This window comes from Natator depressus, chromosome 15 (genome assembly GCF_965152275.1).
Source record: "Natator depressus isolate rNatDep1 chromosome 15, rNatDep2.hap1, whole genome shotgun sequence".
In the NCBI taxonomy this organism is placed as follows: Eukaryota; Metazoa; Chordata; order Testudines; family Cheloniidae; genus Natator; species Natator depressus.
In genome coordinates, this window is record NC_134248.1 from 11015595 (window position 1) to 11033004 (window position 17410).

The 17410-nt window shown below is 48.7% G+C and overlaps 1 protein-coding gene across 5 annotated transcripts in view; it reads left to right on the top strand.

Moving 5' to 3' along the window:
• The window catches only part of CABP1 (calcium binding protein 1), a 36944-nt gene extending 21153 nt beyond the window's left edge, over positions 1-15791 (top strand). For 2 of the 5 annotated variants that reach the window (XM_074972657.1, XM_074972660.1), the window contains 6 exons: positions 3220-3396; positions 7197-7227; positions 7811-7954; positions 9557-9666; positions 10275-10422; positions 11238-15791. In XM_074972657.1, coding sequence (XP_074828758.1) covers positions 3220-3396; positions 7197-7227; positions 7811-7954; positions 9557-9666; positions 10275-10422; positions 11238-11263 — 636 coding nt within the window. In that variant the 3' untranslated portion in view covers positions 11264-15791. Of the gene's footprint in view, positions 1-3209; positions 3397-7196; positions 7228-7810; positions 7955-9556; positions 9667-10274; positions 10423-11237 lie in introns of all 5 variants that reach the window. The other 3 variants (XM_074972658.1, XM_074972661.1, XM_074972659.1) reach the window with 2 other exon arrangements.
• Positions 15792-17410: the final 1619 nt, after the last annotated feature.

Sequence of the window (17410 nt, forward strand, 5' to 3'; positions counted from 1 at the left end):
ACTTTGTCAGGGAGATTTCTCCCACTGTCCCTAGCTCCACTGAGTTTTCATGTCCTGTTCTGAGACTGAGGAACCACCTTGGCTAGAATGATGCCAAGCAGGGCTCTCTTCTTGCTGGTCTCCTCCATTTGTTCCTTCCGAACGCAGCCTGTCAAGTGGAAACAGAGGCTTTAACGTAACTAGGAGAACAGGGTTAGGAACCTGGAGGCCTCTTGCTTTTGATAAGCCTCCCTCAGGGAGAGGAAGGATGGATTTTGCATGACAGAGATGCTGCCTTCTGCACGTCTTTGAGCATTGTGGGGGGGCATCATTTCAAATTGAGGCAAGGGGGCAAGCAGAGCTTCGGTGACAGATAATCGTCTGTCACCCAAACCCTCTCCCTAGCAGCTTCTCTCACTGCAGTGCTCCCAGCACTCTTTATTATGGAGGCAGCACAAGAAGCTGTGTATGATGAGAGAGGATCTCTACACAGACAAACTGAGACTTCCCTGAGTAGCTTAGACAGAGGAGGAAGCCCTGGAAATGGTGGATGTGAAGTGCCCTGACAGAGCAGGGAGCGGGCTCACTTTGAACTCTGGCAGACAAGACAGAAAGTTCAGAATAATCTGGAGGGACGGGATGGCTCAGGGGATATGGTTTGGGACTGGTGTATGGACCTTTTCACCTCCGCCTCCCTAGTTCACATCTGTCTCTAGTTAATTGTCATTGAAATTCATTCCCGTTCGGTCTCTTGTTGGTAGCCCCCTATTTAGTGCACAGTGTCCGCACAGCAGTAAACACCACTGTCACAACACTAATTGACCGTCTCATCAGAGGCACCTAGGTGTAAATGGGATAAATTTCAGTACTTCGGAGTGGCCCTCGGGGTCAGGACTGAGGCACATTGGCAGGGGAATGTGGGGGAAGCTGGCTCTGCTTCTGCCTCAACAGTGGCTGAATAGAAAGCTTCATTCTTCAAGTCACTCTGTTTGGCACCTTTTGCCAGCTCTACAGTCACCTCTCTGTTGGAGTCCGGCCAAGTGCTTTTATCACCCCAGGAGTGGCTGTGGGGTTTTATTGGGGAGGGGAGGGAAGAAGGGCTTGAGCCTTCCTCACTGTTACCTTGCTGCCATCAGTACTCAGATCTGCATGTTGCTGCTTCTGCCACTAACAGGTGGCTGGCCTCATTTTGCCTTGTATCCATCTGGCAGAGGAGCTGTCTCCTCTGCTTTGGCTTGATGTGTTTATGGGACACATGCGGGAAGGGAGACTTTCCAGCACCAGATTGGGGGGGGGGGGGAGGGGCAGAGCAAATGGACAGCAGCAGCAACTGGTGCTTTGTAGGGCAGTTTTCCGTGAGCCCTGTAAATGACCCTGGGTCACTATCGGCAGAGGGGTGAGGGGAGACTCACATGGTGTCACACTAGGCCAGAGAAGTCCAATTCCCTTTCCCTGCACTACCTGTGGTTCTCTGGATCAGCCTGTTCTGTGTCTCTGGCAATTCTCTCCTCAGACTTGTGATTTCTGTCCACATAGGAAAATAATGGGCTAATCTCATCCTTCATGGAACTCCACTGACTTCATAATAAGCTTGAGAGACTAGGTGGCTCAGGTAGGGATTAGGACTAGGCTTTGGAACCTTTCACCTTTCATTTGGCTTCAGTGGAATTACTCCTGCGACAGATTTGGCCTGACGTGTATATTTTCAATCTTTCATATTATATATTGAAAAAGACTCTGGGAAATAAAGCTGGTGATTTACAAAATATGTTGTACCAAAGTGACAAATGTTCACGTCATTATCACACAAATGTCAAGACCATTAGCTGTGCCCGTGATGTGCCAGGTGTGGATTGATGTTAGTCTGTTATATTTGTAAAGATAAATTCCCCATCTGCCATGTATAATCAGGTAAAGGGTTTCCTTCCCATCTGTGATTGCAATTAGAACCCTGTTATGCTATTTCCTTTCTTTTGTGAGTTTCTTTTTGTGTTATATTGGTCTTGGTGCTTTTGGTGGATAGTCACATGACATTATACATGAGCAGATTGTCTTAAGACTGTGTTTTAAAATGTAAACTACAAAGCATGTGTGCGATGCAGTATCATATGGCAGACGCAGCAAATAGCTACAATAAATGTGAGCAAGTGTGAGTGGGGAGCAAGTGTGGCCTGTTTCTCAGCCCTGAAAGAAGAAGTTCATGATTTAAGGGATGAGTCAATATAAAAAGACAATGGCTGTGGACAAAGCCTCCCAGATGAACTCTGGGAATGCCATCGGTACAAGCAGGAGCTCATTCCTGAAGCAGAAATATGATTGTTAATGTTTATTGTATAAAACCAAAGGTCCTGTGGGTAGTGCTGGCTTTTTATAGCTGCATGGGAATACCAGGATGAGACGTTTCCACCAGAGCCAGAGAAAAGCATTTCTATATAAGGAAAGCAGTGACTCCTCAGTGGAGCCTGGAGCTCCAACCTCAGATTCTATTCTGCAGTCCCAACTGGCTGGGATGTGTGGACTCCTTGAGAATGGTCTGTGAAAATGCAGCGCAGACAAGGCTGCAGGGACTTGGATTGTAAGTGACCTGAACAGACTACATTCTCATAATCTCGGTCAGTTATTGTAACTCATTAGAATTGTGATTGTCTGGAACTCAGCTCGCTGACACTGTAAATGGCCATCTGACGGTTTTAGTAAGACTATGGTACAGGTGTTAATACAGAGCTGTAAGCTGTTGAACTGTGTTGACTGAAAGTGACTTGAAGCCAAACTTAGACTCTCTGTGCAGGTTCTGTGCCTGCTGTTCAGTGGAGGTCCCTGACGGAAGCTTCTCTCTCAGTAATCTCCTTCTGTACATACACAGACTGCAGGCCACACATGAAATCATTTACTCTGGGGCTGGAGATAGGAGGGGCGGGAGATGTTCATTTTCTATCCTGGCCCTTTCATCTGTAGCTGGAGGGATGTGTGCAGCTTTGAGAAAGTTTGATGTCATTTCAAAGTGAAATCTTCCTGGTTGGCTGGACTTTTATCAGCCATTGACAGTGAACTCCTGTACCTACTGCTTCTATACAAGCCTGTACTAGACTGGTGGGAGGGACCCAGCATGGAAAGATGAAGGAAATTTAGGGCTAATTACTCTGTCAGGCAGCCCAGTAAAACATCAGATCAAAGACTGAGAGACATGGGGAGGTAACTTCCTCTGTTGTATTGTTTACTTGCTGCTGATTGGCTGGGAAGATTCGTCATGAGGAGAAGACCTGCTATAAGGCTGTTCAGACCAGTGAAGAGGGGCCGTCAGCCTGCGAGTACCAAGGTCCACTCATGATGCTGGCCCAGAACTGCGCCGTCATGCACAACCTGCTGGGGCCAGCATGCATCTTCCTGAGGAAGGGCTTCGCAGAAAACAGGCAGCCTGTACGTAAGTTACACCCTGCCGGGCGAGAAACATACAAAACACAATGCCCATAATGCCGCAAACATGTAGCCACACATATACCTACGTACATGGGACTCTGAGATCCCCCAACCACAGTAAACATATAGCCTCAGACCTGCAAATGCAGACTTACAGACTCACATACATGCTCAGGCATGTGAACTGGAAGATGTGCGGAGATACCCTGGCACCTAGGTAGTAGGCATTGTAGAAATACGTACAGATCAATAGATCAGTGCGCACTGAAGCACTCACACAGTCATATGGATGCAGATATACCTGAGGCTTCCAGTGTTCAAATATGACACTCCAATGAGACATCCACATCCCATATATGGAGGCTCAGATTAGTACATAGGGCCTAAATGGCCATTATATGTGCTTCACTGGATCTGACTGTCCCATAACGTGCCCACATTTGAAAATTGGGCCCATCAATACACGGAGATGAGCATATTCAAATACGCCCTGAGATGCATACCTGTCTATATTCACTCTGACACACAAGCTCAGATTCATATACACATTCATGCACACTCTCATGTCTGCACAGGAGAACACATACATGCAAACCCCAAAATAGCTACCTGTTCACACACCTTCAAATAAGCAATGCACAAACAAGTACCAGTACCTACACCCCCTCTAATATACAGCACACACCCATATCGATATTTCTACCCATCCAAGCATATATATGCATACATATACATCCATTCCTGCAACCTTAAAATATGCACAAATATACACACAGACATGTCAAATGTACATAGAGACATGCTTACATACTGTACCTTCACAGTAATATAAAGCACATACCCCTGTACACAGACATTTAATATCTATACTAATGTACTTAAACACATATACACAGACACCATATTATTAACACACATACAGGCATATATGTGATTAGGTATACACACTTGCATATACTCATCCAGTACATTACATGCTCTTCCAGTCAAACAAAGCTCATCCTCAATGTCTGAGATTCATGGCAGTTAAAATCCAGTTGTCAGGAATCCCTCCATAATAAATCTCTGCTCTATATACTCACATGCAAAGACATACTTGTCCTTAGCTGGAATAGAATCAAGGACCTTTAGTTCCAAAACCTAGTCCCCTTCCACTTGAGCTGAAGGCAAGTTATTGCTCACTGTAAATTTTTATTCTCTGCAGCCTCCAACCACTAGCAGACAATCGCATATTCCATTAGCCAGTACATTAAAACACATGCAGAAATATTCTCAAGGAAGTACACACACATATATATAATGGCACACAAACATCTACCAAATCATATGTGCTTATATAAAGAACTGGATCCAAATTCCATTTAGAATGTCAATAGCTTGCAGGTGACTATATCCACCATGTTCAGAGCCTGGAAATTCATAATATCCTAGGAGGCTCCAGAGAGAGGAGCACAGACATCTCTGACAACAGCCCTGGTGCAGAGTGAATGTATTTTAAAACAGCTGTTCTCCTCGTTGACTCTTTAGACCAGCAGGATTTAGTGTGCATAGGACAGAAATAAATGAATGCCAGAAAGTTTCTTATGATGGAGTGGTTGATGATCACCTCTAGTGTATTCCTAGGACCTGAGCTCTTTGAACAGGTGTATCCCTTTTTCCATATGTTCTCCTCAGAAAGCTTTACACTGCTTCAGCTGATTTCTTCTTAAGCAGATGTTTTCCTATTTAATCATTTTTAAGGGAGCTTCCTTGGACTTTAAAACAGAAAATCTCCTCATAACACCAGTTACAGCTTGGTCTAGATTTTCCAAGGGACCTGGAGTGGCCTCTTCTTTTGCACATACAGTCATTGGCCCCCTCTAATGATAGAATCTGCACACACAAAGAAGTGCTCACATCTCTGCACATGCAAATGCCTCTATGTGCCAAAATAGAGGCCAGGCTGAAAAAGTCTTGAGACTTCCTCGTGGACATTCTGGTGTGTTAATGACGCTGGCTGTAATGGGGTTTCAGACATCTACTGCGCTACAGACTGGCCTAGTGGTTAAAGCACAGGCCTAGACGGCAGGAGATCTGCGTTCTCAGCCAGGTGCTGCCACAGATGCAGTGAGTAACCTTGCATGAGTCAATTCACTGTTCTGTAAAATGGAGTTGATGATGATACCTCTGTATCTTGAACATTCCTGATCAGACTGGTGGTGCTCAAGGAGGACTGCTGGGGTCATTAAAGTTCATAAAGAGTTTGGAGACTCTTGGCCAGAGATGTATGCATACAGTGCTTAATGTGTAATGAAAGAGGTGCCGGGGCTCAAGCAATTTTTTTACTTTCATAACTGACGTGGCAAGCCCAGAGGGGCTAGGGCTCAGCCCTGGCACAGATTAAGCACTATGTTACTGATCATGTGTCTCTGTAATTCATTATGATATCACTGAGAGGAAGGCAATGAGGCCTCCTGTGCCTGCTTTAAAGAATGTGAACTCTTTTACAAATCAGTTTCTATGAAAGCAGAAGAAATGGGATGACATGTTTGAAATTACCAGATCTGTGAAGGATGAAACTGCAGAGCTAGAGCGCTCTGAAAGTTCCATGCAGCACAGTGATGCCTCTGGGAAGGTTATGAATGACAAGCTGATCACTTCTCTGGCACAGCCCCTGTTTGCACAGACATAAACCAGTGTGTGTCCTACTTTGCTGTATTCTCTGGGTAGCTGCCGCTAGAGTTACCACAGAAGCCTGTGGTTAATTAGCAAGAGCTCATCCTTATGAAACAGATCAAGGGCACAGTCTCCAGGGACCTGTGGTGAGGCTGCAGACCCCTGGGAGATGAGGGGAGAAGCCAGGACTCAGACAAGAAAGGAAATTTCATCTCTGTTTCCAAATTCTCAGATATTCTGGATTTGCCTGGGAGCCATAAGTGGAGTTAGAAGGGGTTTTTAGTAACCAGAAAGCAGTGCATTTCCACGCTCATCTTTTCTTCCTCTTGATGCAGTCTCTGGAGTTTTCCTATACTCTTTTACATCCCTCCCCTCTCTGAAAAACGACACCCAAATTGGATGTTTTGAAGTTGCAGTGTTTCCTGATCATGGTGAATCCTTGTCCTGTTTTGTTTGTAGATGACCTTGCTGCTGTATATTTTGTTTCTCTGCCTGGGCTTGAAATGTTTGTATCTGGGGTGAACTCACTGCTTCTACAGTTCCAGTCCCTCCTTAGAGGAGTGGCTCTAGGAAATAGGGTTGCGAGAGCTCATGGTTGCTCTCCATCACTATAGGCTTGCTGGTTGTGAAGCAGCTCACAGCTATTTCCAGACCCAGATGTTCCCAGCAGGAGTTGCTGTAGGGAATATGGTAAGAGCTTCAGAGGAGCTCTGAACTACAGCAGTGCCAGACTCTGCCACACAGAGTCGCTGTAGGGGAATGATACAGGCACACTGTGGAGGCTCTCAGTTCCAGCTCATCCATCTGGAGTGGAGTGCTGGAGTCCGTTTGAGAAGCCTGTGTTGCCCTGGACCTGAGGTGTGGAACAATACTTCTATCTGGCCACCTGGGCAGCAGGCGAAATGGAGATGGGTTTCCACAGAGAAGTGTGCAGGCAGCTGCTGGTACTTTCCTGATAGGAAAGGGAGTGATGTCAAAGCCTTGCCAGGTAGATGGGATTAAACATGTCATCACCTTCTTGTTTCTTCTGTCACTTTCTTGCTTGTGCGTGATGCTCCCAGACCTGCCTGTATTCATGAGTGCTATTCTGAGACCACTTTTCTATCAAATGGTTGGGTTTAACAGAAGATGTTCTTTCATTGCAGGACAGAGAACTGCGACCAGAAGAAATTGAAGGTAAAACTTTGACCTTTCCTCCATGTCTCACTTTCTCTCTGCTCAGTGAAAACATACTGCTGGCCAGACTGATCACAGGGGGGAGAAATCTGGGGTAAAACTAGGTAGATGAGCTCATAGCTGTTCCCATTCTAGCCACTCACTGCAGAAGACATCATAGGGAATGGTGCAGGAGTGCTGACTTTGGGGCAGCTCATATACACTCCACCTCCTGACAGAAGGGCTGTAGAGTGTAGTGTTGGAGTGATGATTTTGGGGGAGATCACATTTGCTCCATCTCCTGCAGGAGGGCTGTAGAACATAGTCCTAGGAGCGCTGACCGTCTGGCCATTCCAAGACTCTGCAGTCTGAGCAGGGACTGCTGTGGGGAATGGTGCAGCAGTGCTAGTGGTGGTGGAGCTCAGAGCTCCTCCAGTTCCAGCTTGTCTCCAGGGAATCTGCAGGGGGAATGTGCACCTTCCTGAAGAACATCTCTGAGATCCTAGCATGCCAGAGTGCTGCTGACTCCTCGTCGGGGGTGTTCTGGGAACTGTGTCTAACACCATCACTGACAGCATTGTCCTTATCGGATTCACTCTGACAGAGTTAAGAGAAGCCTTCAAGGAGTTTGATAAAGACAAGGATGGGTTTATCAACTGCAGGGACCTGGGGAACTGCATGCGGACCATGGGCTACATGCCTACCGAGATGGAGCTCATAGAGCTATCCCAGCAGATCAACATGAACTGTGAGTGTGACCCCTCGCTTGCATGTTCCCCTCTCACTGCCATTCTCTGCCTCCATGCATTGGGCTTTAGCTGTCAGTCTCTTGCTCTCATCTGTTCCTCTTCCTTTGTTGTCCTGGCTGCCTGCCTGTCCGTCACCCTCTCTCTGCTAGTCCATCTGTCTGTTTGCCTAGTTCTTTGGGCATCAGTCAGTTTGCTTGTCTCCAACCTACCAACCTATCTGGGTTTGTAGATAGTGAGGTATCAGAGCAATATGTTGAGACAGACACACCAACATAGGACTTCCCTTGGTGTGTGCACAGTCAACTGTTGCCCTTCTAAGGATGTTTAAGGCATTGTTGTGCAGCTGCTGCATGTTGTATTGAACCTGGTCTCTAGGTGGTCTGTGCTGAGGAGGGAGACTGGGTGCTAAGAGGAGGGAGATCCTTTGGTGTGAGGGTGGTGCTATGTCAGAGCAGAATGCTGGGGTGTTCACCTTGAGGTGTGAGCGTATTGAGGAGATAGCTCTGGTGTGTGGGTAGTGATGGGCTGAGGGGCTACCCTCTGTCCATCTGCTGTGACACGAAAGGTGGAATAATGGGGAAGTGTATTCACAAACATGTCTGTGATTGGATATGGCTGTATTTGTGCCCTTTCCTTCTATCGTCAGTTCTTTGTCCTTACACCTGTCTGCAGCAGTGCTGTATGGTGCCCACGGGAGTATTCACTAGGCATTATTTGTGGTACTCCCTGGGCTAGAAAGTATTAATCATCCAGAGAGGGAGCAGAAACAGTACCATGTGAGAATAACACATAACAAATAGTAGATAACCATGGCACTGGTTGCCATGTGATCCACAGGCTGTATAATTAGGTCAGGCGATCAGGTGATCCACAGGCTGCATAATTAGGTCAGGTGGTCTGGTGAACCACAGGCTGGATAATTAGATCAGGCGGTCTGGTGAACCACAGGCTGGATAATTAGATCAGGTGGTCTGGTGATCCACAGGCTGGCTAATTAGGTCAGGCTGGTGATCTGACAAACAGGTAGGAATTTGAGGAACTATTCACCAATTGCAGCTACTTCATAAACAGGAAAATGCATTAATTTGTTGAATACACTGTTTGTTACAAATAGCTTGTCCAGCTGTGGTGTTGAATTTCTGGGGCAGATTTTCTCCCCTGCTCCAGTGCAGTATAGGGCCCATATAGGAGATACAGCTGGTTGAGGCAGAATTCCCTCTGTTCAGACACATCCACAGGGCTGCCATGTCCTTGCCCGCTCACGAGCCCTGAGGTATGGTGTATGCTGGGAGCAGATCCATAGCACACAGTGCTGTGGGGATTCTGAACTGCCTGCCCCTCATAGGCAGCCTGGGATGGGCTGCTGTAATTTAGAGGAGCTGGGACCCTTTCGTCCCTGCCCAGAATCCAGAGGGTGCAGAGGTGGTGTAAAGTCATGTTTGCTTCTCCTCCCCCTGAACTGCACTCTCTGTGCTGTGCCTCCCATGGGTGGCTGATCTCCAGTGGAAGCCATGTATGGATGTGTTACCCTGGGTGCTCGGCTGGGCTAAGGAAAAAGGGCGTATTAATGTCTTACACACAAATTTCCCCTTGGTCCCAAGTGGGCGGCCATGTGGATTTTGAAGATTTTGTGGAGCTGATGGGACCAAAGCTTTTGGCAGAAACTGCAGATATGATTGGTGTAAAGGAGCTACGTGATGCCTTCAGAGAGGTGAGCTCCCCCCCTGTGCTGCGGGACCCCCTCAGAGAGGTGAGCGCCCCCCTGTTCTGCATCACCCCCTCAGAGAGATGAACACTCCCTGTGCTGTGTGACCCCCTCAGAGATGAACACTCCCTGTGCTGTGTGACCCCCTCAGAGAGATAAGTGCCCTCTTTCATGTAGTAAAAGTGGAGAGAAGTGGAGAGCAAAGGCAGGAAAGAGAAAAGACTAGTGGGGGAATGAGGAGGAGGAGCGAGCATATATAGTAAAGAGGGCCCTAAGAAGGAAAGAAGAGAAACCAAGTATGGAAAGGAGAGGAGCACAAGGAGAGCAAAGGCCCAAAAGGGAACAAAAGGGGAAGATGGGCCAAGCACAGTAATAATGTTTGGGGTCTGTGAGGAGAGGAAAAGGACCTGCTGGAACAGACTGGCCCCAGAGCAGGAGGAGAGAAGATGCCTAGGGAAGGAAAGAAGGAGCCAGGAGGGACTCAGGGGACCTCATGGACAAATATGTGCACTCCAAAGGGGAAAACATGGGACCCAAGTCTGGAGACTGTGGGTTCCCAGGGTCCACTCCAGCTGACCGTGCTCTTTCTGCTGTTGTTTGTTGCCTCCCTGCAGTTTGACACCAATGGCGATGGAGAGATCAGCACCAGCGAGCTGCGGGAGGCCATGAAGAAGCTGCTGGGGCAGCAGGTGGGCCATCGGGATATTGAAGAGATCATCCGAGATGTGGACCTGAATGGAGATGGGCACGTGGATTTTGAAGGTGAGAGAGAATGTGCTACTCTCCATCTTCACTGGGGTCAGGCAGGATTTTGGATCAGAGACTGGCTTATTGCCCTGCTCCAGGAATGGAGGAAGGAAAACGATCTCTATGTTCTAAGAGGCCCAGGTATCTGTGGAATGGGGTGAGAGGCAGCTGGGTCAGAATCTCCTAGGATTTTCCCTAGTTAGGATAAGGCTATTAGGGGAGAGATGGATGGTGTAGGAAATTCCTGGTTAGTAGTGTCTGGCTGTACAACTCTTCTCAATGCATCTCAGTGTTAAGCATGTCTCCCTGAATCACATACTAGGACAGACTGTCCCTGTGTCAGAGGAGAAACCTCTCTGTGGCCATGGGCAGCCCAATGGTGGATTTCTGTTTCCTCCCTGATGCCCCCTGGGTACAAATGCAGGTGGCTAGCCTGAGCTGCTACCCATGCTGCCGTGGCCACACTGCTATTTTAGTGTGCTAGCCTGAGCAGAGCTAGTGCATTTACATTTATTCAAGCTGGGAATCACATCTTCCAGCTGCTGTGTAGACATACTGTGTCAGTGTTCACCAAAGAGTTTAGTGTGGAAAGGAGACATTACCTTGTTTTAGGGCAGGTGTCCCAAATGATAAACTGCCCTGGCTAGTGGGATCCTGTAACTCGTTGCGTAAACACTCCAGGGTCAGTAAAGAAACCAAACCAGTGAGCAGTGGGGATGGGGCTTTCCTGTTGGCTGCATGGTGTCTCAGGATGATGAGAGGTGGGATGGGAATGTGTTGGTGCAGTTGGTGTGTTCTCCTCTAGCCTCTCTGTTTGTCAATGGCTGCAGAGTTTGTTAGGATGATGTCCCGTTGAAGGTTACGCTCATCTGAAGAGGAACCAGCACCTCAGAGAGGGCAGAAGAGACCTGAGGGGAGCATCTAGCCCCGACGTTCCCATGCAAAGGTTTATAGGCTGGATGCATTTGAGACAGTGCGAGATGACCCGCCTCTCCTGCCCCAAAGTGGTCCCCACACCCCTCCGCCCTTTCACACTGTGAAAGACTCATAACGTCCCATAACTGGAACTGTTCCTCCGAGAAGGCGACAGCAGGAAACTGCAGTGCCAGGACAAGCCACGATCTTTTCATGAGATGTTTGCAACTTTAGACTCCTCCCCTCCTGCTTTTATTCTCCCACCAACTGCTGCAAAGCAAGAGAAGGAGAGACCCTCTTGGACTGGGGGATGAAAGCAAAGCCATCTGGGATTGGTGGCTGCAGCAGGTTGTGCTCTGCACCTGTTCAATTCCCTTGGTGAACTGTGTCCGTGTTTGCTGTGTGTCTGTCTGGAGTTATTTATGCCTCCCTGGTACATTATCGTGTCTTCTGTGGCTACGTTTACCAAGAGCATCTAGAAATACATGTTTGGGGGGGGAAAAAAAGGTGATAAATGTGCAAACTGAAGCTGTGCGCAGCCCTGGCCTTTCTGTGTGAGGTGAAGGGCAGGCCAGAGGGAGGAGCATCTGCCAACCGATCCACTCCAACCAGACTGCTTTGGGACCCATGTCGCGGCTGGGGGGACGAGCTGGAGCCAGGGGAGGTAGAGGCTGCTTGTTGCAGGATTGGTGACTAGGTGCTGTTCAGCGTGAGTGATACCTCCAGCCATTCTAGCCACAGGCAGCGTAATACAAACACAAGGTATACATACTGCCAGGTACCAAAGACTTAATGGGCTAAGTTCCTCCTTGCTGGAAATCCCTTTGTCAGTGGACTTACACCAGGGGTTACTTTGGCCCAGTGTCTGAGGCTGTAGAGTCATCCAGAACACAGAGACTCTGTCTGTCTGTCTGCCTACTAAGAAGTGCACTCTAGAACGCAGTGTGTGACTCTGCAGTATGTACCATGATACTGGCCCCCAGGCTCTTCCTGTCCCTCTTTTATAGCATCAGGTGCTACCCCCTCTGTTCCTTTCCTTCTCTTTATCCTAGGCTCTCCCTTGGACTCTCCTGTCTTCCCCTCACTCTCTGTGTCTCAGGTAGATGCTGGGCCTGCCCCATTCACATCCCCGTTTCTCTAGGCTGGGGCTTTCAGTCACTCACTAGATCACTGGGCCTAGTTCCTCCTGCAGTTCAAGGGGCATCATCCCCTCTCTGGATTTCTCTCAGTCTCCTGGGAGCATTTTCTTCTCCTTGTCTGTCCTTCTTCCCAGGATAGGGCCTGAGGCAGAAGAGAGTCCGACTAGCCCAATGTTGCTATTTCTCTTCTTTCCCCTCAGGCTGCCAGGTTCCAAAATTCTTCTCTCTCCCAAAGGCGCAATGTCCTGAATGAGGATGTTCTCTTGCTTCCATTTGCTCGTTGCTGTGCCAGTCAGTCTGCTGCGGCAGTAATTGACAGTCCAGCAGTGGGCGCGTGTATGAGAGTATTTGGACAGGAGTGTGTGGGCAGAAGGGTTTGTGTGTGCGTGTGTGTAGGGAATGCATGGGAGTGGGCACATGGCTATTTGCATGAGAGATCTCTGTGTGTGCACACGCAATACTGCTATAGGTATGTGGGTATGCCCACCAGAGCTGAAAGGAAAGCGTATGTACAAATAGTTGCACATGATGCTCAAGCAAACATGCAGGCCTGTGATGTGTGTGTGCAGATGGTGTGTGTGTGCTGTGCACAGATACTTCTGTAATGCGTGTAGCACAGAACCCTAGCTAGTTACATGCGTGTGGTATGTGTATGGTGGGAGTGTATGTGTGCATGCAATGGGAGTGTTTGTATAGGCATGTCCCTAAGCAATGGGAGCGTGTGCACTTGTATGTCCTCTGTGTGTGTGCACAATAGGAATGTGTGAAGTGATGGAACAGCGTGTGTATGTGTGAGGGATGAGAGGGAATGTACATGGATTCCCCCTGTGTATGCATGTGATGGGAATGCCTGCACAGGTGTTAAGTGATAGGCACTTGATGCATGTGTGTGTGATAAGAGTAAGTGCGCATGCACATGGCATACTGAGCAATAGGAACATTGTGGGGGGTGTGTGTGTGTGTGTGTGTGTGTGTGTGTATGTATGTATGATGGGAATGAGTTTGCGTGCGTGTGGCCTCTGAATGGGTAAAATAGTCACAGTAACTGTCTCTTTGGCTGCCTGCTTGCTGCCTGCCCCTGCACTGAGGCTCCTCTGCCTGCAGCAACAGATGGTGGGACATTGTCTTAATTTATTTAAAAACATAAGCCCATTCATGGAGGTTGCACAGAGTCCAAATTGCACAGGATTCCCCAGAATGCATAATCTCAATCACTGGGCACATTCTCTGCTCATTACTGCTACTGGGGGCTTACAAATAATCACATATGCTTAGAGTAACCCTGACAAAGCATCAACCTGTGGGATGCAGGTGCAGTGCATGTATTGGGGGGAAGGGTGCTCTGACAGATGGAAGGTAGGGAGGTGCCTTTCCTGTCTGGTGATGGCAGAGATTGGGGGCTTTCTCACTCTAATCTGGAAGAAAAGAATATCACTAAACACAATTTCACCTGTGAATCTTGAGTCCAGCTCTGCCCTATGGAACCACTGGGGCTGTGGATTGTATCAGGGCACAGCTGTGCTGCATGAAGAGGCTGTAGCTGGGCTAGAGTAGACATGAAAGCCCAAGGCTTCTGTTGAGGAAAGTCTTGGCATTCCCCATAAACCCACTAGCTCCTCACTGCAGGATCAACCCCATGATAGGTCAGAGGGGGCTGGTCTGGATGCATGCGATGATTGCTGTTGGTTCCAGCAGAGTCTCTTCCTCCCAGGGCTGGTTTTATTTCCCTATGCAACCTCAAATAATCCCAGGGAGTTTTGCTATTTTTTTGTGCTGACAGGGTCAGAGATTAAATCTTCAATCTAATAATCTCATTCCAGGGATAATCCTTTTGCTTTCATCTCCCAGCCAGTGCCAGGAAGGCTTCCAAATAGCCCTGCAGGACAATATGGAACAAGCAAGGCTCCATCTGTCTCCCTTCTTTCTTTCTTGCCATGGCCCTGTACTCATCAGGACAAGCCCCAAGGCCTCAGGCTGCTGTCTCTAAGTGTTTTTGTCCTTAGCTGAGTGTGACCATGTTGCCCATCAAGATAGCTCTGATCTTGTTTCAGTCTATCATGTTCACTGAGCCCTGGTTCTGTCTCCCATCCATGGGTCTCCATTCTCTGTTTTATCCACCCCGACTACTGATAATTCCTATGGATAATATAGCCTGTAACCTCCCTCCACAGTAAATGACTGATGTCTTAAGAGGACTAATTGAAGGCACCATGCAGAATAAATACAGGTGCAACTCATGAATTAATCTAATTTCAGTGCTGCTCTAGAGGATGGGGACAGCTCCAGGGATTGAGAAGACAACACTGGGCCTTTCACTTGTAGGTTTCTAGTGTAAACCCAGCATGGGTCAGGGGACTGGCTGGTTTAGCAGATTAGTAACAAGATACAGAGCCTTTTGTGTCTAAAGCACTATCTCCCATCTAAATTGGTAGTGTCTGAATGTTATGGACAACGTCCTTGACCTATTGCAGGTGGGGATGGGATGGTCTCAGTCCTTGTTAGTGGGTTCCACGACTCACCTGACAGTGGCAGCAGAGGGACTGAGAACTGAATCATGGAGGCTGAACTCCACTCTTGCAACTAGACCTAGATCCTCTTTTGCCAAATTGGGTGCTAAGCAAGCCTGCTACTCAGTGAATAATAAGCCACCTGGCTGGCACAGAGGAAGATACTCTCTTAACTGGAGAGATGAGTGTGGTGTTGGGGAGGGGACAGACAACAATATGCCACTTTCCCTTTTTCCTGTTCATAGCAGGGACACATGACCCTTTCCAAGCCAGCTGAGTCTTAGAACTGAAAGGAAGCAGAAGAGATAATAAAGGGGCCACTAGCAGCCCGAGGCCTGCCCAGCACCAGCCCATCAGGAGGAGCACCTCCCTCTGAGACAGGAAGGAAGGAGACCCAAGGTCAGTGTCAGAGGAAGGGTTGCCCCCTGTGTGATATGCTGCCAGGCAGGGTGGGACGGGCCAGGTTTGCTCATTCACATTCCATAGGAAGCTGAAGTTGGCCTGATACAGAAAAGCACCAGAGGCCAGCCATTAGGTCCCTGTATAATCTCCTCCAAGCAACCCCAGTGAAATTGCTCTTCACCAGCAACTGTGCAATCCTGAGTGACACATACCAGCCCTCAGTGCAGCAGCAGGTGCATTTGGATGGCAATGGCTGCCCCTCCTCCAGACAAACCCTCCTTAGTTGAGCGAGCCCCTTCCTGGGTCACACACCAGAAGGGTAGGGCAGGAAGAGCTCCCAGCATACGGGGTAACCTTCTGCTTGGACTGAATGAAGCAAGGCACGGTGAGCTGTGTGTCTCTGTGGGCTGCACCTTCGGACTACAGATGAAAGTGAAGAGCTTGTCTGAGATCCCTGTGAGGTAGGGGCTGTCCTTGAGCCACCCCTTCATAGAGCACAGCCCAGCTCTGTGCCCCTCCTGGGCAAAGGTTGCCCTACCTTGACATGGGCTGGCCGACTGCTCAGGTTTGTCATAGATGAGCGACGTCAGCCAGCAATGCCCCTCACCAGTGGTGCTGCCAGGTTTTGCCATGGCATGCCCCCCAGCGAGGGGATTCTGGCTGGGCTGAAGCCTGGCTGGAGACAAGGCAAAAAGCTCCAGGCCTCTAACAAGATTGAGCCCTGCCTGAGGGACTGAGCCCAGCCCCCCAGTTGGCTATCTGCCCCCCTTACTTGCCTCCTGGGGCCCAGCAACAGTCAGAGCTGCTGTAGGAAGAGCTCCCTCAGCTACCCAGAAGCAACTCTCGGGGAGCAGCAAGAGCTCAGCAGCTCCGCTCCCTCCTGTGAGCAGTGGGGACAGCACTCTACTCCGCCCCTGCAACACTCAGCCTGGGGAGGGACAGGGGTACAGAGGGGTTCCTGCTGCAGCCTCCCAGGTGTGTGTGTGTGGGGGGGGTGGTGGTGAAGAATCCAGCAGGAGCAAAGGTGAGGCTGGGGGGCTGAACTGATGGAGGTGGGGGATGTGCTCAACTGAGGGTGGCTGAACTTATGGGGCAGAACTGAAGGAGGAAGCTGGGGGGGGGTAGAACTGATAAAAGGATTGGTTTGGAGGTTGGGAGGCATCAGAAGTTGCTGGGCAGGGAACGGGCAGATGTGGCTGTGAGCGCTTCTGAAGCAGGGGTCAGAATCACATTTCCCAGTAAAATTGGTACAGTGCACAACACTAAGCGTCACACACACATGCAGGGAGTGGGCAGGGGGAGTTAAAAAATCAAGACTGACCAAAAACCACACTATCAATTTTTTTTTAAATCTCATGATTTTTTGTGGCCTGACTCACGATTTTTGGTCGCTTGAGATTGGCCAGTCAGAGAGTTTCTCGGCCACTTCTGATCATAACTGATAACAGCCCACGTGTATCCATGCTGTTGGTACTGACCACCCCTGGAGACCCCAAAGTGCTTTATCACTTCAGACTCACAGCACCACCAAAATGCAGCCACCTGGGGCAGCGGGAGGGAATTTCAGCTAAAGAAGGACAGGCAACCCCCTACTGCCACAAAAGTGCCAGGGGATCTTTAATGTCCATGCACAGCAGAGAAGGGCTCTGTTTTGAAGGTGCTTTGATCTGAAGTCCCCCACACAGTAAAATATCTGGTGCTCAGTGTATATACCTCAACAGGATCTCAAGGCTTAGTTGATCCTGTATGGATTTGAACTCATGGAAAGATTAGCTTGAACCTGGAGTTTATATCTCAAAACCATCCCCTTCCTTTTCAGGGGTGTTTTACAGACAGGCTATTCTTGTTCACCTTCCCCTTAGCCATTTCATTTCCCTTTTCTAGCTAATGCCTCATTACAATAACTTGTGACATACAAAGAATTTAAGTGCTTAGAAGCTGTGCTGCTGACCCAAGCTCCTCACAGTTTAAACTGAGAAATCTTGAGGGATTAGTGAGGATCGGCTGTAATCGGTATAAATGAGCCTAACGAGGCCTCCC